Source organism: Saccostrea cucullata, unplaced genomic scaffold (genome assembly GCF_032062105.1).
Source record: "Saccostrea cucullata isolate Sc308-1 unplaced genomic scaffold, CSIRO_AGI_Scuc_v1 ctg63, whole genome shotgun sequence".
Taxonomy (NCBI): Eukaryota; Metazoa; Mollusca; class Bivalvia; order Ostreida; family Ostreidae; genus Saccostrea; species Saccostrea cuccullata.
Window position 1 is genome coordinate 443,060 of NW_026933545.1, and position 20,267 is coordinate 463,326.

At 37.2% G+C, this 20,267-nt stretch overlaps 1 protein-coding gene across 8 annotated transcripts in view; it reads left to right on the plus strand.

The window, feature by feature from the left end:
* The window catches only part of LOC134238592 (protocadherin Fat 1-like), a 54,821-nt gene that overhangs the window by 26,161 nt on the left and 8,393 nt on the right, over positions 1 to 20,267 (plus strand). For 5 of the 8 annotated variants that reach the window (XM_062720715.1, XM_062720721.1, XM_062720716.1 and 2 more), the window contains exons 5-25: positions 3,429 to 3,734; positions 3,909 to 4,122; positions 4,710 to 4,849; positions 7,360 to 7,570; positions 8,103 to 8,378; positions 10,375 to 11,870; positions 11,999 to 12,176; positions 12,470 to 12,691; positions 13,165 to 13,185; positions 14,691 to 14,812; positions 14,934 to 15,750; positions 15,860 to 16,213; positions 16,316 to 17,370; positions 17,503 to 17,665; positions 17,771 to 18,004; positions 18,148 to 18,293; positions 18,411 to 18,648; positions 18,752 to 18,966; positions 19,081 to 19,218; positions 19,307 to 19,450; positions 19,632 to 19,649. In XM_062720715.1, coding sequence (XP_062576699.1) covers positions 3,429 to 3,734; positions 3,909 to 4,122; positions 4,710 to 4,849; positions 7,360 to 7,570; positions 8,103 to 8,378; positions 10,375 to 11,870; positions 11,999 to 12,176; positions 12,470 to 12,691; positions 13,165 to 13,185; positions 14,691 to 14,812; positions 14,934 to 15,750; positions 15,860 to 16,213; positions 16,316 to 17,370; positions 17,503 to 17,665; positions 17,771 to 18,004; positions 18,148 to 18,293; positions 18,411 to 18,648; positions 18,752 to 18,966; positions 19,081 to 19,218; positions 19,307 to 19,450; positions 19,632 to 19,649 — 6,708 coding nt within the window. The remainder of the gene's footprint in view (positions 1 to 3,428; positions 3,735 to 3,908; positions 4,123 to 4,709; positions 4,850 to 7,359; positions 7,571 to 8,102; positions 8,379 to 10,374; positions 11,871 to 11,998; positions 12,177 to 12,469; positions 12,692 to 13,164; positions 13,186 to 14,690; positions 14,813 to 14,933; positions 15,751 to 15,859; positions 16,214 to 16,315; positions 17,371 to 17,502; positions 17,666 to 17,770; positions 18,005 to 18,147; positions 18,294 to 18,410; positions 18,649 to 18,751; positions 18,967 to 19,080; positions 19,219 to 19,306; positions 19,451 to 19,631; positions 19,650 to 20,267) is intronic. The other 3 variants (XM_062720719.1, XM_062720722.1, XM_062720720.1) reach the window with 2 other exon arrangements.

Consider the following 20,267-nt stretch of genomic DNA (forward strand, 5'->3'; position numbering starts at 1 on the left):
CCAGACACTAGTACTTGAATACTGCAGAGATGGCACTTGGATTCCAATTTCAGCTCAAGTGTCTTCAACAGCTAGACTGTCTTGGATGAAGCATGTGTATCCTTTCATCCAAAGAGATGGGTTCCATTGGTTAATTAGTGTGACCTAAAGCTGAGTAATGACCAAGATTGTCCGACAGGTAACCCGGAAATGGGGAAAATCTCCTTCAGCCTTGGTCACTCAGCTGCCTCAGGGGTCTTTGACAGCGTTGGTTTCTTGTAAACCAAGGGGGGAGTTGGCATATGTATATTGCAATGCTAAAAAAAAATCTCCAGCATGTTGAAAGAACTTGGCACTTTCTTTATGCTTCATATCCAATTGTTATGGAGTAAAAAATATTATCAGTTGGTATCGGTGTTTCTTGTTTTGACAGATAACAAATAAAAACAGAAATATTCTTTCAATTGTTAAGCACATGCTTAGAAGATGGTTTATATACAGAAATCTAAATATCTGTAGAATTTGTAAATAGTGAGGGTACAAGATAAGTGGAATACTTGAAGCAGCAACCAACAGGGAAAAGTTTTTCTTTAACCTGTCATTATGTGTCAAGCTTTGTCTATTGTCAAATGATAATTGATGTGGAACATTATGGCATTCGTTATAAGGTTGCATTAAAGCAGAAATTGTTATTTTTTTTTTTTACTTTGAAAAAAGTTTTAACATTCAAACTTAATTTTTGTAGATATCCTTGAAACTGAATGCAAGTCTTTAAGGTTAATGTGCCCTGCACTTAAGATTTTCAACTTTTAAACTATGTTAATGATTTTGAAATAACTTTCTAAAAGTTTTTATTGGATTTTTATTAGTTCAGACTTTTTAAAGATGCAAGATTTGAAGGAGAAAGGCATATAAGCCATGAACTGTTAATATTTCAAAGCACCTTTCAATTGAAGGGACTCAAAAATTCAAATTCAATTGAGTTAATGCATTTCCCGAGCCTCTTTACATGCCGAGGAAGGTTTGAGAGATCTGGGTTGGGGGAAACAGCAAGTCTCGAGATATTAACCTCGATAAATTAGATTTGTTTATGATCAAGTCTAAACTTTGTCAAGGGTCGTTTTCTCTAGTACCTTAATTTACCTTATTGCAAGGGTTAGAGTTACTGGTTCATGGAGTTTATATAAATTTTATGTTACGTCATTAATATATGCGTAGATTAAAATAGTTCTAGTTCTATCAGGGACTCCATCTGCGGATGCAGGAGAAGTTTATTTTGTGAAATCTTAGATGATAATATTGAATGCCTGACATCTCTTCTCCTATTTGATAGATATAACAGGTGGATCAATGGGGGCCAGACCTTGTTAAGATGTACTTTAATGGTCAGTGAGGTAGATATGTAGATCAGATGTATATTTTTAGTGTGTTCTACTGAAGTCAGCAGGTTGCATGTTTCATCAAAAAGCCTCCGCTGACAAACAGCAATCTCGGGTATAAATCTTAATGGGCAAAATTCTTTGCATGACCTCTCACGACTCTGTAACATAAAGAGAGGGACAAGGAGATGGATAAAGGGACTCTAGATGGGGAGGGCTATTTTTATTTTGTTCAGAGAATTGGCATACGGGTTTCAAGTTAGGGACACTGGCCGAGCCTTTGCTCAGGCCAGTGGACCATACAGTCAGAGGTATATTGCATTTCTACAAGCTGTCTTAGGGTTGCAAAGGTAAAACTCTTTGTGGGAGCTTGAATTTTAAGAGGTTTATAGGGACTGCTTAGTCCATTTGGTTTTTTTTACACTACCTTAAAAAAAATTTTCATCCACTTTTATTTGTGGAAATCTGATAAAGGGTGAAAAGGAACCATTGGGTATTTATGGTCTAGAGAAGAGAAAAAAAGAATTTAATTAGATTTTCAAATGAGAAACTTTAAGTCTGCAGATAAGTTTAAACTGCATGATCAGCAAGCGAAAGGATAGGATTGTCAGTCACAATGGTTTTGGTGCACTTAATGTGAATGTTTATGATGTGCTCAGCAAAATACCCACCCTTGTTTAGCCATGTTTATTTTGTGATCTATATTGAATCGACATTCCAAATTGGTAGCTCTGGAGCCTACCTTCTCCGATGGGGGCCTTGGCATGGACTGTTTACGTATATATCAAATCTTATTATAGCTCAGAGTATACTTGTGAGTGTCAGGTCTCGTCTCCAGCTTGATCCCCATGTGACGCTAAACCCCAGCCGTCTAGGAACTGGCCGCGTGAAATTGGACGTAAATTAGACGAAATTATTTAATATCGGTGACCTTACCGAGAAGTTCATAAGCCTAACTATCCATGAAGTAAAATTATGACTTTTTGCTTGTCAGGTTTGTGAGTGGTTATTATTGTCAGATCCTACTGTCAAGTGATGAATGCCGATATAAAAAAAGGGAATTCTCTTTATTTTTTTCTTGTGTGTGAAGTCTGGCGGTCTTTCATGTTCAATTTCACCTGTTTCATTTCTGTTTATAAAGATAAATTTTGCTGACAAGTTCAGAATAATTCCAATTATGTGCGTTTGACTTCTGGAAGTGTGAGAGACAGAGAGAGTTCATCCTTTAATGAATAAAAAGCTTTAACTTGCACAAAGCATTGAAAACACCGACCCCTCTTTCTATTCAGAGGAAAGCTCAAAACAGTTTCACAGAGATCAATTATTGCGTATTTTGAGGGTAATTAACTTTTTTGAAAAAGAGGAAATTGACATGAAATTATGCAACTTTGTCGGAACTCTTTTATTTTGTAATGATTTATGGCCGGGAATCTCAAAGCCTGTCAAATTCACTCTCATTAGGGCTAGCTGCACTGATCAGAAAGATTCCTCCATAGATCCGATTTTCTTCTCTCTTCTGAAAGAATTCCTTTGTGAATTGTGCACTGAAATTAAGACTGATAATGTCTTATGTAAACTGTTGCACAAAGGGAAAAAGCCAGTATAACATATAGTTTATTGAATTGATTGAAGTGATAATGCACTTAATAGCTATTTGCTGGTACTGTGTGCATATTGGTTTCATTTTCCAGTACATTTTTGTTATTTAAGTAAAATCCTATGTTATGCTCTCTGTTTACATGAAAATTATTTAGACTTTTTATCAGCTTTTTATTTGAAAAAAAAAAAAAACATGCATAGCATACTGTGAAGATTTCATTTGATTTTTTTTTATTTGAAAAGAGAGGGGGGGGATACATAAGTCTCCAAAAGAGGATGGGGTGGCTATTAAAGAAAACAGTTAATGTTTGACCCCAGACTCTCAAAGAAATCAAAATTAGAAATTTAGACTTTCTAATAGATAAAATGATTTGGTTCAAAATGACATACACAAACAAACACTGTGTACTGAAATATATTTGTATTATACGACTGTCAAAAACTGACCCAAGAATTTTGTCTCTCAAACAGATTGTGGTGTCTGATTCTGGTTTTCCTGTCCTGTCCTCCACTGCTTATGTGGTCATTCAAATCCTGGACCAGAATGACAAGAGGCCGGAGTTCCTGGAGAAGGTCTACAGAGCCCGGATGATGGCAGTTACAGAGGACAAAGGGAAGACCCCCTTACTGAGAGTCACGGCCAGGGACGAGGACATCGGTCCCAATGGCCAGATTACATACAGGCTGAAGGGCAAAAAACAGACATTCGGCATTGACAAAAACACTGGGATGATTTATGCTAAAGGTCTCCTTAATGTTGGGAGTTATGACTTAAAGGTAAAGAAATAAGTTGTTTTCCCAACAGTAGTATACCTGGTTTTGTGTCGGTATATTCACCAAAGCATGAATTCATAAAAACAAGATCAGAAGAAAGTATTGCATCAAAATATATCCTTTTGCCATGAAGAAACCTGAGAAAATAATTAGAAAGGTGTAATCTTTTATTATTAGGTTCAGGCTTTTGATAATGGTAAAGACAAGAAGAAAGCCACCGCAAGAGTGAGGCTGGCGGTTCTCCGCGGACCCACCATGTCTCCGAACCCTCCCAAATTCCCCCTCCCCCACTACGAGGTCCAGCTGATGGAGAACTGTAAGGTCGGGGAGGTACTGGACGTGTTCCACGCTGACGATGCGGACGGGGACAAACTGTGGTACTCCCTGACAGGTACACATGGTTTTTATGGTACATAAACACAGGGCCTTTTGTCTGACATTTCTGAATGGCAGATGGCCCTATCATCATAAACCAAGGCCAGGTCACCAGGTGTCATAGAAAAACACTCCGAATTCTGCTCTTCATCAAAATTAATAGGGTTCATCCTTTTGCTTGTTATGATGATGTGCAGAATTTTGTCAGTTATGATGTAATGTGAATGTCATATTTATCTGAAACAATTTGTAGTCCTCATCACCCCCAGCTTGTGCTGAGGTGTCAGATATTTCAAAGCTGGCACATGACCTGTCATTCATTGTGTAATGATGTGCATGTTTATCTATTTTACATATACAGTCAAACACAAATATTGTGAACATGCTTATATTGAAATCACACTTACAACGAAATGATTTCATTCCCAATAGTTCTAAATTATCTTGAATACTTGATGAGTATAACAAATTATGTTTAAATAAAAACCAAAATTGTTCATCCCTGGCACCTTGCTTTAAGCATGTTTTTCTGTAAGACAGTTATGAAAAAAAAATTAATTAGAGACAGGAATTTTATTGAAATGATGATTTGTTTTTGTTTAGATGGTGATCCAGAGAACCAGTTTGTTATAAATCCTGAGTATGGAAACATAGTGACAGCCAAGAAACTGGACCGTGAACGACGGGACCATTACAATCTGACCGTCATGACAACGGACGGCGTCCATCAAACTTCTGTCAAGGTTATAAGATTTTATAGATCTCGTACATCTTCTTCTTCCCCTCAAAAGAGAATTCCATTAAAAAAATGGGGGAACTATTGTTGATTTTAAATATTTTTAAATACCCTTTCTCCATATTGTAAAATCAGCCTTTGTTGGGGGGATTAAGTGTCTGATGATAGGCTTATATTTACCTGGGGTCTTTACCTATATTAATGCTTATATTTTAATTAAGAGTAATCTCAGATTAACCAAGATTACTCAATTGCCTTTTCAGAGGTGTGAAGTGAAAACACTAATATGAAATATCATCTACTGATATGAGCCCATAGGTGTGCCATATAATACGAATTGTGATAATTGTAGCAAATATTAGTTAATTTCGTGATTCTTTGATGAGCAGATTATAGAAGTGGTCCTTATCTGATAGGGAAGTCTAGAGATTTATCTCACATCCTGGGAAATATATATGTTAAAATAGGCATGAAGTCTTTATCAGGGTATTTTGAAGTGAGGACTTCAAATAGTTGATGTGAGAGAATTTAACTGCAGTCAAAAGTCAAAATTCATCACATGCTGAGGCAGTGTTGCTTTAAACATGTAAAAAAAGTTGCACCATTTTTTTTTTTTTTTTTGGCAAAGTCATTGTGATGAAAGCTTCCCTTTAAATTGATCTATCTCTTTCTGTATAAAATCTGCACAGGTTCTTTAATTTACTTCCTTCACCTTGAAGTGAGAGAGATTCTGCTCTTTCATGCATTTTAAAGATAGAATCTGTGGAAATGAAGCTGCCAATTTTATTCCGTAAAGTGAGAGATGAGAGAAAAGCAAGAGGACTGCATTATCACTCTGTTTACAAATCTTTCCTGCAAGTGCTCACCGAAAAAACTTTGAATTGCCAATTAGTTCTTCATTTATAATGGATGGCTCAAATAAATCTGGTAGCTTTGGAGAACAGATTAACCTTAAATAATGTAAATATTTTTGTGGCTGTATTTTACAGAGCAAACGTTTTGCAATTCTACTTTTTAGCGGGAATCATTAGCTCATTTTCATCCTGGCATTTTATCAAACTCATTATTTTGTAAATTTTTTATAAACTGCAAGAACTTGCACTAAAATTAGACATTCTGTTGCTTTGAATAACTGGTGTGTCTCCCCTCTCTAATCTCCTTAAATTGCAATTAATAGAAAATATTTGATAAATCTTTCTAAAAAATATTATTTACTAAATGCTAAGCATATCTCCCACACAGATTTTTTTGTACTTCAAAGAAATGAAGAAAAAATTGCTAGCGGTTGGAGACTTGGGATTGTCTGCTTATTAGATCTTTATCTGGGGATAATCTTCCTGTATTTGTTATTCACCGAAAATAAAAACATTACCTAAAACCAGGTAATAATAGGAGATAGACAATCAGGGAGAATGGTCTTAGGGTCCTTTACCATGTACTTTAGAGAATATGAACTTCTGATATCTGAAGTGTTTTCTCGCTATAAATTGGAGAGCATCTGTACACCTTCCACAAGTGTTTTCACAGCTCTTCAATGAGAGGAGTGATGGTGATTGTGTTTTTCAATCCCCTAGAGTAAATTACTGCCCCCTGATCCGAGCCTTGATGTGTCATTTTTGTTGGGTACTCGAGGTGGTAGAAGTGAAAATCGGAGATTTATTTGTGTGTCCGCTAATTCAGGGTTGTTAGGAGAAGATAGATTAGCCACATCCATAAAATGTTGGTGACCTTCGCACACGGAAATCGGAGAGTCTGTCACACAGATAACATAAAGAGAGGTTTTTATGGTCATATCGGAAGTAATTCTAGATCTTAAAAAGCAAATGGAAAAATATAGAAAAACACTGAATAAAATTGATATCTAAGCATTTTCTCTCTGCATGTATTTTATGAATAATCTAAAGCAAATGGAATATAAAAGTCAAAAAGAATTGATGCAGTGTTTAAGGCTTTATCTATGCATGTATTTTATGAAGCTAACATCTCACAAGATGAAATAAATGGGAGACAGAAATACTCGTAGACCAAGGCTTCATGGCGGCTTGGCTTGGCTCATTACCCATTGGATCCCATTCGGTGGGCTGAAATCATATTTTGTTAATTAAGCTAAGACGTAAGCTTTTTGAAGCTTCGAAAAACACAATGCATCAGCCTCCATTATTCTCAGCGGTACCCAAATTTTCCCTGATTAATGCTGGATAACACAGAGAATGGATTAAATTTAGATAAACTCATTTTTTCTTTGCATCTGGTAAACATAAGAACATAAAAATCTGTGAACAAATTGATCTAACTAGCTGAAATGTGCTAGGTATAGCGGGAACTGAGAGATAAAAAACAAAAAAGAAAACATCATTGGCTTTATGTACACATAAAACCACACAAATAGCTAGAATAACTGTCTTAATAATGTGTAAAAACATGTTTTTATATAATATAGTTATTGAAAGTACTGGTATTTGTATTTGGGTTTTATAAAAGAGAAGGTTTCCAACACTCTATTCTTCTCTTTATTAGGTCTATGTGACAGTCCTAGATATAAATGACAATACACCGGAGTTCACGGAAGCTGAATACAAGAGGGACGTCTCGGAGTCTGTTGCCATGGGAACCAGTGTCCTCACCATTTCCGCGAAAGACAACGATTTAAACAGCCGGCTGTTCTACAAGCTGACGGGAGCCGCTAACGCAATCAGTCTCCAGTTGTTTGAAATCGACAGTGAAACTGGTACCAAAAAATTTTCTCTTTTTGAAATATCAATAAAATGATTGAGAAGACATTTACATCTGGAAAATGCCAGATTGCACCCTTGCACAGAAAAATGAAACAAAAGTTGGGGGTCACTGTGCTTTTCTGAATGAATGAAACAGTAGAGTGTATATTTCCCCGATTTTCCAGGTTTATGAATGAGAGTTTAATTCAAGCTTCCCTGTTTGTAGCTTTGTGCAGAAGCGTAAAAGTTAATTGGTGTAGTTTCGGTGCTGACCCCCTCAAGTTGCCAGTATGACTCTGCACTGCATGAATAACAATATTTAATGGCCTGTTGAAACCAAATCATGAAAACATACTGAAGCAAAAAATTAAAAAAGAGAGAGAAACAAGAAATAAAAACAAAAATGTAGGGTAAATGTGGATGAAAATCTTTATAATTTGTTAGACAATGACATTTCAAGTAGTAAAGAAATTACAGTTCAGTGGTCAGTCAAGTCATTAAACGAGATAATGATTATTTTCAAAACTAATTTCAATGTTCTTGTAGGTGTAATCAGTGTCAAGCGAGCCCTGGACAGAGAAGTGATGAACAAGCACGTGTTGACGGTCATGGTCCGAGACCAGGGGGTTCCATCCAACAAGAATTTCACCCGAGTGACCATCACTGTGAAAGACGTCAATGACCACCCCCCACAGTTCATTTCGGATGTCCTTGAGACCGACGTGTTCGAGACGTCCACCATTGGGACATCTGTAGCCCAACTCACGGCCATTGACCAAGACAAAGGGATAAATGCCGAAATCACTTACTCTATTGTTTCGGGTAAAGAGAACTTTTTTTTCGATATTGCAGTATCATGCTAGTTCACCAAATGCGGTACATTATCCTAGACACTCATGCATTCCCATCAGTCATGAAAAAGTACTTGTGGTTAATATTATTAATAAGACTAACTTGGTGTCATTAAGGGCAGATAACCCACTCTGTCATAGGTAATGGTGTTAATTACTTGTATTCGTGGAAATGGTCGTTAACAAATTTTGATTATTAACACATTGACACCCAGGCCATATTTTACCTATGCCACCTTGAAATGTATCCCCCCACTTCCTTGTAAATGTTTTGTCTTAGTGCTGTGTTTTTGGTCGTTATTAAGATTTATATATACACACATATTTCTATGTAACCTTGGGCAGTCATTAACATGGTATGCATAACTTAACATTTTTCATCTAAATTTAGCTTTTTTAAACTATTCATCATGACTGCTTTTGTATATATGTGACTTTCTTTATAGGGAGTTTTTATATTAAGTTGTCAGTTTATCGTAATTAATCTTACTTCTTGACTTTTCATTAAATTCAACAGTAAGACTTTAGCACTTGATCTATATGTTATGTCAATTGCACTATAATTTGCTAACAATCATTTACTTGAATGAGAAAGCCTTGCATTTTATACAGACTTAGCAAACTGATAGAATTGTAGTAAACTTGTGTTTTTTACTTGTAAATGTTTCTTCACAGATGTGGGTAAAGTATTAATGCACAACAACATATATATTTTTGTATTTTATTTTGTCCATGTTGAATGTTTTTAATTTTTGCCCCCCACCCCCACCCCTTCCCTCCAAAGCCACTTTTTAAATCCCTTATTTTATTACAATCTGGCTAAAATCTTGCTTGTTACAAATGCTAAAATACACCCAATAGCATTTGTAATTCCATATAACCACGAAACACATTGATTACATAATGTGAACTTAAAAGTTTTCATTTTCTGGCCAGATAAAGCAAGAAAACAATGGTTTTAGTCAGATTGTGTTATTCCCTACAAAGTCCCCTACTGGTGTCATTACACCCAGAAAAAGCTTGGAATTAAGTGAACAAGGGAATTGCATTTTTTTTTCCTCAATGTAAATGATGCCTGGCAGATGTGATTTATTTCCTACATGTTTTTCTCATATATAGTTGTCCAGACATTCTTTTACCTTCATTTGAATTTCATATTTTACATATTTTAATTTCGTGGATGATTTAAGAATAACACACATGTTATGCATGCATTGCATGAGCTGAAATTTAAAACCAAAAAAATGATAGATAAGCTTTCGAAAACTTAATTTAGAAATGTATATATATTATATATACTAGACCCATTTACCACTAGCCCTAAATTCATCATCATTTATTGCCTGTTTATGCCATTAAATTATAATGTCTTAAGAGATCTGATCTGATTTATTAGCATGTAGGAATTTAAAGATTTTTTTTGATGGATGTTTATTTAGGACATTATTCAGTAAATACCTATCACTTTTATTAGCTTTTCCTGCTGTAAAATAGTGGGTATTTATTTGACCAGGGTTGGAAAGAACATAAAGGCATAGTAACCCATGTATCCCCATGTAGATAATGGGAAAATTGCTTGTCAGATGTCTCTGTTTTGATATGCTTTGATTTGGTAAATCTTTTATGCATGCATTTTATCATTTTTGCTGTCGATCCATTCATTAAGTAATGAAAAATTGCCTGCTCTCTACTCCCTTTCATTGATAAAGAGATAGGATATCTTTTTTGCTGTCAAGAAAGAGAAAAAACTATGAAGCTGTCATGTTCAAAGAGTGAAATTTGGCATTCTTTCCATATGTTAACACTCTCACATTAAGATAATGTTATATTTTTTTTCAATTTATCATAGAAATTCATGTTGTGTAGTAAAAAAAAAAGTAGTTTCATCATCCCCATTTCTTACAAATTTCAATTTTAAATAACATTTCATGTATGAGAGTTTATACATTGTCGGTTTGTCGTTACAGGTAACATTGACATGGCGTTTGCTCTGGATGGAACTCTAGGCATCATCTCCGTGGCTAAGAATCTGGACAAGAGTGAGAGAACGGATTACAGCATCCTGGTCAGGGCCACGGACAAAGGGGTCCCCCCACTCAGCAGTACGGCCACCGTCAACATTCATGTCACCATGTCCAATAACGCCCCTCCCAGGTTCCCACAGGAAAAATACATCGCGGAAGTGCTGGAGAATTCTGTCATTGGGAGTCCAATTGTGACGGTCAAGGCAAACAGCCAGTCTTCTGTGAACTATGAAATCATCAGAGGAAATGAAAACATGACCTTTTCTGTGAATCCCAGTTCTGGTGTTGTGTATTTGAAAAGTGGAGTTGACTATGAGTCGGTGGATTTTTATAATCTTACAATTCTGGCTATGAATACTGTGGGTAAATTGGATGTGACTCTTGTCTGGATACATGTTTTGGATGCCAATGACAATGAACCTTACTTTACCAAGACATTTTATGCAGGAAGTCTGAGTGAAAACTCACTTCCTGACAGCCTCATTTTGGGATCTGATGGAAAACCATTGGTGGTAACAGCAGACGATGCTGACACCAATGAAAATGCTCAGTTGATGTATGAAATTGTTGATGAGGAAGCAGAAGAATTCTTCACTATAACAAGAGATACTGGTGCTATCAAATCAAAAGTGTCCATTGACAGGGAGAAGTTTAACAAATTTGAATTTCTGGTCCATGTGGCAGATTCTGGTCAGCCACAACTACATGCCTCAGAGCCAGCTAGAGTTGTGATCAATGTGACTGATGTTAACGACAATCCACCTGTATTTTCACTCCCAGAATTCCAAGCAGATATCCTACTTCCTACGGCCTCTGATGTGGAGGTCATCACCATGACAGCAACAGATGCAGATCGTGATGAAAATGCCAATATTGTGTACACGATTAAAGATGGAAACAAGGATGGAAAGTTTAAGGTTGACAAGAGTTCCGGAACTATATATGTTGTCAATGACACAAACATGCAGAACAAATATCATCTAACCATTCAAGCTTCAGATGGAAAGTTTGACACTACTACATCCTTAGTGCTAACAGTTACCCAAGGGTCTGATGATTTCAATTTACTGTTACACCATAATGAATATAAACTGAGCATCCCTGAAAATGTGGCTGTTCCTCAGTCTCTGACTGTACTCCAAGTGGCCAGTGCTCTGAACCAGCCCAATGTGTTCACTCTTCTGAACGGAAAAGGCATGTTTGAAGTGGTGAGGACCTCAGGAGTACTACAGACAACTGGAAAACCCTTTGACAGGGAAGAGAGGGAACATTATAAGATCATAGCTCAGGTGGAGGATCTAAGTGGAAAACAGAAGCCTCTCCACATTATGATCCACGTCAACATCCTGGATGAGAATGACAATGCTCCACTCTTTGTGAACCAGCCCTATGATACTGTGGTGTCCACAGAGGCCGAAAAGGGAACCTTGGTAACTCAGGTAGGTGACCAAATTCAAATTTTGCATATGTTCTTGAAGAAAAAGTCATTTGAAAATGTACTATCTTGCATGAAAATTAATGTACATGTATTTTGTTTATATAAGAACCATTGTACTTTTGTCTATAGGTGTCAGCTATTGATAAAGATGCTGGTCTGAATGGAAATGTCACCTATACCATCGAGAATCATACAGAAAATAAGTTCCGAGTGGATGCCAGAACTGGTCATATCCAACTCGCGTCTTCCCTAACCGATCAGGATGTAGACCAGACTTTTACACTACAAGTGCGAGCCACTGATAAAGGTACTGCTAAGAAGCCTACTGAATTAATGATTTATTGCTCAGTCTGTCTGCTTTGTTAGATGAAAAAAATGGAATAACGGCAACATTTATGGCTATAAAAGCTCAAATTCACCTCATCAGTGAGCACGCATCCATTAAAGATTTCTCTTAGGAGGCTCTTGGATTTCCGAATTGTAGAGTCATTTGTCTTACTGGGGGGAATTGATTTTTGTCGCCTCTGCGTTCTATTGTCTTCGAGGCTCTGCACTGCAGGGTATTGATTGTGCTAATGATCACACGTTTTTTCTGTCTAGGTCAACCCTCAAAGTCGTCTGAGGCAACAGTCCAGATACGAGTGGTCAGCAACAAACATCCAGTCTTTGAACAGTACTTTTATTCTGTTGACGTTAAGGAGAGCTCCCCAGCAGGAACGTCTATTTATAGCCTTAAGGCCATCAGTCCCAGCGACCACAAGCTCATTTACTCCATCACAGATGGCGACCCTTATAAGGAATTCACTGTCGACTTCAACATCGGTAAACAAACTACTTCCTTAAAAACACAGAAATCCTATAATCTTAAGACTTAAGGCATTATGAGATTGTTTGGAAATAGGGCTATTATTACAGTCTTGTGGTGGTGGTTTTCCTTAATACTTCCTTGTCATGCCATGGCTTACAACAGCTAATATCATAATTCTGCCATGCCCCTGCATCATGAATCATTTTCATCAACATTTCAACCCTTTGGAACAATATAGATATGAGAGTCCATGTAAACATACTGATCAAAATTTCAAGTCATTTTTTTTTCTTCAGATTTTTAAATTATGCTTAGTAACAATTTACCCATGCTTTTAGTTATTGAAAACTTGATGTTGAGTAATATTTGTCTGAAATGCCTAAAAATTGTGATTAGGGGTTAACAACATCATGTGATAAATGTATGTGTCATTGTGTGATACTGTTTTGTTAATGTCTGTTTTTCTCTACCCACAATTCAATTGAAGGCATGGGACATCAGGGTCCATGTAAGTATTGGTTTTGATTGGTCATTTCCTTCTCTGTGCTTGACAGTTATCTCAAACAAATTACCCTCCCAATAACCTTTTGCATCTTGGCCTTATGAAGCCTTGCATGTGCTACAGTTACCCTCCAGAGATTATTGCCAGAACTTTTTTTTTTTTTTTGAAAATCAATAGCAGAGGAGAAGCGTATCATTTCCTCAATAAATGAGCACTGCAGACAAATTTTTCAGCTGATGATTAATTTTTCATTTGGTTTTATTCCTGATATTATTTTCCTTTTTGTTCGAGTGCTTGATATGATCGCCAGGATTTTTTTTTCTTTTTATTTTGTGCACTGATATTTTATTTGGCTTGTTGTTGGTAATTTACCATGAACATATTTGTCAGTTGTCACTCCCTTAAATAGAAAGTCGAGCCGAGGTCAAAATTTGACGTGAGTCACACTTAGTTACATAATGGTATTGTTTCCTAAACAATTCACTGAAAATCTGACTCATGAATGAGATTAACATAGTGCAAACTGCATGCAAAAATTTTAAAATTCAAATTGAAAAGACTTTAAAATTAGTATGACTGGTCTATTTGACTGGTCTTTTTATTACATCTGCATATTTTTATGGCATTCTTTAACTTGAAAAACAACTAAAAAAGATTTAAAGTTTGAAATTCAGATTCAAAAGACTTTATAATTAGTATAACTGGTCTCTTTTTATTACATCTTCAGAACTAAATGGCATTTTTTTTTAACTTAAAAAATTTAGAAAAAAAGATTCACATTTCATTTCAGATTAATTTAATGGAAAGAAATTAATGAAGTAGAGAGAATTTGATACTTTCAATACTAAATGCATGTAAATTAAGTGCATGGCCCATTTCTCCCCAGCTGATAACATTTCAACACAAATGTTTGAAATACCACTAATAAAGTTCTGTTAGATCATAAGGGCAAAATCACTGCAGTAATGGAGACGCACCGACAGTATAGGGTGTGTGTTTTACAAATTTTATTAGCATGCCAGATAAAAATAAGGAAAGCTGTAATATGTTGTATATCAATTTAAATTGTGTCCTATTATGAAAACAATGTTTGAATTTCAAACATGTATGAAATTATCCATCTGGGGTTTTTAGCTGTTGTACAAGTCGAATAATGTGTTGAGGGTTTTTACATAATGGTTCACATAACAGCTTTTTGGCAGCTTATTACTTAAGAGGTAGAACTTGGTTGGAAGTATAGCAAGCGAGCAGCCAGACTCTTGTTTCATGTACACTGATATTAAGGAAGATTTATGAAGAGTAAATTATGAGTAGAAATAAGTTTTAATCATGTTTTATCTTTTCTCTATGTTGTTGAAAGTTGCTGTATAGTTTTGATCCAGCAGGGAGGCCAAAATGTTAGAAATCACCTCTGTTTATATACTCTGATAAGATATTTTAAGAATTCATATATATTTATTCATAGCAAGATAAGCAAAGGGAGTTAACCTGTAAAACTTTGTTTCCTATAGGCGTTATTTCACTGACCACTGCACTGGACTATGAGTCAACAAAGGTGTACAATTTGACTGTTAGGGGCACAGATGTCTTGACAGGGTCTTATGGGGAGGCGAAACTTCAAATAAATGTCTTGGTAAGAACAGCATCTGATTTCTAGATATGAAATGATAATATAATTAAAAATTAAAAACATTTAATATTACATGTATTTCTGAGTTTTATGCATGTTAATCACATTGATTTCTTGTACGCAGGATGTCAACGATAAAAGTCCTTCTTTCACTCATTACAAATACACCACGGTCATCTCTGAGGCTGCCGCTTTTGGTACATCTGTACTCAAGGTCACTGCAGTCGACGAAGATTCTGGAATCAATGCCAAAGTTCATTACAACTTGTCCCCACTGGAAGAGTCCAGGAGTGTCTCCGTTTTCCAGGTCCACCCCACAACTGGAGTGATCCGGACAATAAGGTTGTTGGACTTTGAGGAGACACAGGAGTATTTGTTCCATGTCGTAGCTACTGATGGTGGAATGCCAGCCTTAAACATGAGCGTGCCAGTTCACATCATTGTCAGCGACCTCAACGATAATCCTCCTGCTTTTGATCAACCGACTTACTCTGGTGTGGTAAAGAACCCAACCCCAGGCTTACATGTTGCCAAGGTGACGGCCTCTGACCCCGACAAGTGTAGTCAAGAGAATCTGGAATACTCCATAGTGGGTGGAAATGGTGACCAAGTCTTTCAGATTGATGCCAAGTCTGGGGTGATATCCATATCCCCTAGGAAACACTCAGTACTGTATCCAGCATACATGCTCAATGTGTCCGTGTCTGATGGGGTGTTCACCGGCTTCACAACGGTCTCCATTACCCTGGAGAACAACAACGCTCACTCCCCGGTCTTCACTCAGGTTCTGTACCAGGCCAGTGTCATGGAGAATGTGGGGAGAGGGATACCCATCACCACGGTGAAGGCTCAGGATGAGGATCGCGGATACTATGGAATGATCACCTACTCCGTTTTATCATCCGAGATGAGGCAGTCTTTCAGTATCGATGCAGACGCTGGTATGGGTCCTTTAAAAATGTTTCTGTCTTATACATTAGTAATAAATATAAAAAAAAATAAGATGAAAAAATATCATTATTTCATGAAACATTCTTTTCTTATTTACAGGTGAGATATTTGCAGAAAGGCTTTTTGACAGAGAACTGCAATCCTCGTACTCTATAACAGTAGCAGCTACTGACAATGGTGGTCGCATGGGATTCACCACTGTCATTATCGACATCACAGATGTCAATGATGTTGCTCCTGAGTTCCTCCACACAGGGTACAAGGTCTCCGTCCCTATGAATGCTGGGAAGGGTCGACCTCTGGTGCAGATCCAGGCCAGGGACCCGGACCAAGGGGATGCCGGCAGAGTGACTTACAATATATATGATGCCTCTCTGATCGTAGCTGGAACCCTGTTTACAGTGGATCCTTCATCAGGCATTCTGAGTGTGAAGACTGATCTAAGTGACAGAGGTGAGGCATGGAGAATTTTTTTTTTCTCTTGACTGTTCAAGATCATTGCTGTATGCAATGTTTATGAATACTTTTATATGTATATTTTATTTTTACTTTCAGTTGACCAGGTATTCCAGTTCTTTGTTGAGGCAGTAGATCATGGAAGTCCCCAGCTGAAGAACAACGTTCCAATAGAGATCTACATCTCCAATGATAAACAAGATGCTCCCCTGACAAAACCAGAAACAACCTTCATCATTGCAGAGAACAAACAAGTTGGAAGCATCGTTGGCAAAGTGGTAGTAGTTTCCAAGGCTCAGGTGGATTTCAGCATTATTCCGGGGTCCACCAAGGACAGGAATAGTCCTGAAACATTTGGCATCAACAGTGAGGGTGAAATCTTCCTGTTGGATCTGTGGAGGGTACAGAAAGTGCCTCAGTACAAGTTCACAGTACGGATTGCACGTAGAGACAATCCACAGGTTGTGGCTCATACTCGGATAACTGTCATTGTGTCAAATTTCCAATCAGCTTTGCCTACTTTTGAGACTAGTTTATATGCAGTATCTGTGGCAGAGGACCAGGAAAAGGGAACCAGTGTTGTGCAGTGTAGACTTCTGAGTGAAGGAAAATTTATCACCAATGCTCAGTACAAGTTTGACCATCAGACAACAGTGAAATATGAGCATTCCTTTGAAATTAATGAGTATACGGGCTGGATAAGTTTGGTGTCAGAATTAGACAGGGAAACTCAGGAAGTCTACAACTTGACTGTGCTTGCTGAGCAGAAGTTTGGATCCACCACCAAAATAGTGGCCAACACCACTGTCACAGTGACTGTGTCAGACTGCAATGACAACCCACCAATCTTCAGCCAGCCCCATTATCAGACAGCGGTCAATGAAGACGCTCTTTCAGGAACGGTATTCCTGGCTCTAAAGACGACCGATGCTGATGCAAACAGTGCTGTGGAGTATTTTATAGCAGAGGGTGACACCATGGGCAGATTTAAGATCCACAAGAATGGGGATATTTATGTGACTAAACCTTTAGACAGGGAGACTGTTCCCCATTACGAACTGACTGTGGCAGCTACTGATGGGGCTTTGGAGTCCACAGCTAAAGTCAGTGTGGAGATTCTGGATGCTAATGACAATGCTCCTGTCTGTGATGAGGTACCTTTAGAAAGATTGTTTAATATTTATTTTAACAAAAGATTTGAGATTCACTCATTGTATAACTTCTATGAAGAAGGATTAAAGTAGAATGGCCCTGTTTTCTTATGTTTTGGTATTTTTTTTCTCTAGCCCATCCATCAGCATGTATTGTCGGAGGATATAGGGACCTCCACTATCATCACCCAGGTCAAGGCCACTGATGCTGACAGCATGTACACTCCTAATGGAGAGATCCATTATGTCATCAAAGGGGAGAGGAACAATGACCTGTTCACTGTCAACAGAGAGAAAGGTAAGGAACCAATGTAACAGAAACTTTCTATAGAATATTGCCACAAATACCTTTCTTTTTCATTTCATCAGAAACTTACTTACCATTGTGTTTGTAACTTGACAGGTATATTGACCCATAAGACAGAGCTGGACAGAGAGAAGCAGTCACACCACCACGTGGTGGTCAGTGCGGTGGACGGTGGAGGCCTGTCCTGTGACATCGACGTTTACATAGAGTTATCTGATGTCAATGACAACGCTCCAACGTTTGTAGATCTGCCTATGAAATATGGTCTGCTGGAGTCGGCTTCTGTTAACACTCTACTGCTGAGAATCACTGCTGAAGACCCAGATCTTGGTACACAGAATTAATTTCATTATTACAGTTAAAATTCTCTGTGGTTTTACATTCAATATAAGTGACATTCAATCGTCAGTTTCCCTGATAATCTTTGTAACTTTTACAAGGTGTTTAAGATGACAATTTTTGTTAATGTACAGGTATCAACAGACAAGTTAGATATGGAATGACGGACAAAGAGGAGACTTTCTCCATTGATTCACAGTCTGGTATAATCCAACTGATAAAGGCTGTGGACCGAGAACAAATCTCCCAGTACAAGCTCAACATCTATGCATATGACCAGGTTTGTTATTGCGACATAAATGCTTATATATTTGAAGAAAAATAGTAATAAAGGGTGGATTTGACTTCCAGGAGTGGGAGTCTGCAAACACTATCTAAAACCTAAATCTTGTTTCAGGGTATACCCAGTCTGACAACTACTGCAACTCTGACCATAGAGATACAGGATGAAAATGACAATCCACCAGAATTTGTTCTGTCTCAGTATACAGCAGCAGTTCCTGAGAATGCCACAGTGGGGACTCAAGTTGTCAAGGTGTTAGCCACCAGTAAAGATATCGGCCTCAATGCCAAAATGGCATACAGCATCACTGCTGGCAATAACAACAAGAAATTTGTCATTGATGAAAGTGAAGGTACATGTAGGTCATGTGAACTGATGCTAATGGTTTATAAGCATTGAGTACTGTTTTAAAAGGTTGTGATATTTTGAAAATCAATCTGTCTCTATCTTTTCAGGTGTGATTAGAGTTGCTAATGACCTTGACCGAGAGGTCACTGCTGTGTACTTCCTGACCGTCATGGCAACAGACCTGAGTGACTCACCACTCAGTAGCTCCACCTTTGTCACAGTCAACATCTCAGACATCAATGACAACAAACCATTCTTCTCCCAGGCTTCCTACAGAACTAGTCTACCAGAGGACACCGCTGTAGGAAAAACTGTGTTTGAGGTGAAGTATTGTAAAAGAGACATCAAATTCTTATAAAGCTCCTACTTTCTACTTGTGGTATTCTTAATCAAAGTAACAAGTATGTGGAACTGAATTATGAATTATTTTAAATAGGTGAATGCCAATGACTTTGATGAGGGGAAGAATTCCTTGTTGACTTTCTCCATCATTGAAGGAGACAGCTGGCACAGCTTTGAGATCCACCCTGTCACTGGAGAGATAACTATCCGTGCACCACTGGACAGAGAAATGGTGAGTTCAGTAGTGTGTAGTGAGAGGGGTATCAGAAAAGAGCATTTCTGTGAAATGTTTCTAACAATTTTTTTTCTTTTGAACCAAGGTGGATAAGTACCAGTTGGTGGTAGAGGTCAAGGATTCTGGATTACCTCCCTTGAGTAGCACCACCTTTGTTGCCATGGAAATTGAGGATGTAAACGATTGTGCACCACTCTTTTCTGAGTCAAGTTACAATGCTACTGTCCAGGTTTGTAAAAAAAAAAATTATTCTAGATTTTTTTCTCCCCTACAAAAATAATATTTTGTTGGTGAGTTCAGTTTATGGGTTGGCTTTTTTGAAAATTTTGTGGGGAATTTCATCCTTTTCTACAATTTTGAAACATTGAAATCAGCTGATTTTTTTTCTAATTTGGAATTTGTTTAAACAGAGACCTCCAACGGGACTAGTAAGTTTTGCAGCCAACTTAGAAAAAATGTTTTGAGAGATTTCAGTTGGCATGATACATTTGCAGAATTTACTTTTTTTGCTAATATACAAGTGTTTAACTCAGTTTTGATATTAACCCAATTTTTTTTTATTCCATGTATTGTCTATGTATATTTTAGTTTTCAAAGTGTTATAACACCGGGAATTTTAGTGGAATAGAATATGTATATCTCTTACTAGATGAAAAATTAAAAATGCCTGCATTATTTTTTAAGATTACTTGGCACTTTCAATGCACAAATATGTATCATCAATGTGCACTGATAAATGCTTTTTGACACAATATCCCAGTAGGGCAGCTATTATATTAGATAAACATCAAAGTACAATTTCCAAGTTACTGGTTCCCATGAATATAGTAGATTTAAGGTCAGACGAGACGTTCCTCAAAATCTGCTTTGTATATCTTCGTAATGTATGAAAAATATTCAAAATTTTTATAAAATTCTCATTTCTAAACCAGTTTCTAGACGTTTTTGAAAAATCCAAACACTTAAACATTTGAAATTGGAAAATTATTTTTCTTCCCCAAAGGATTATATAAGAAAAACTACCCCTGGTATCTTGCAGAAATGCC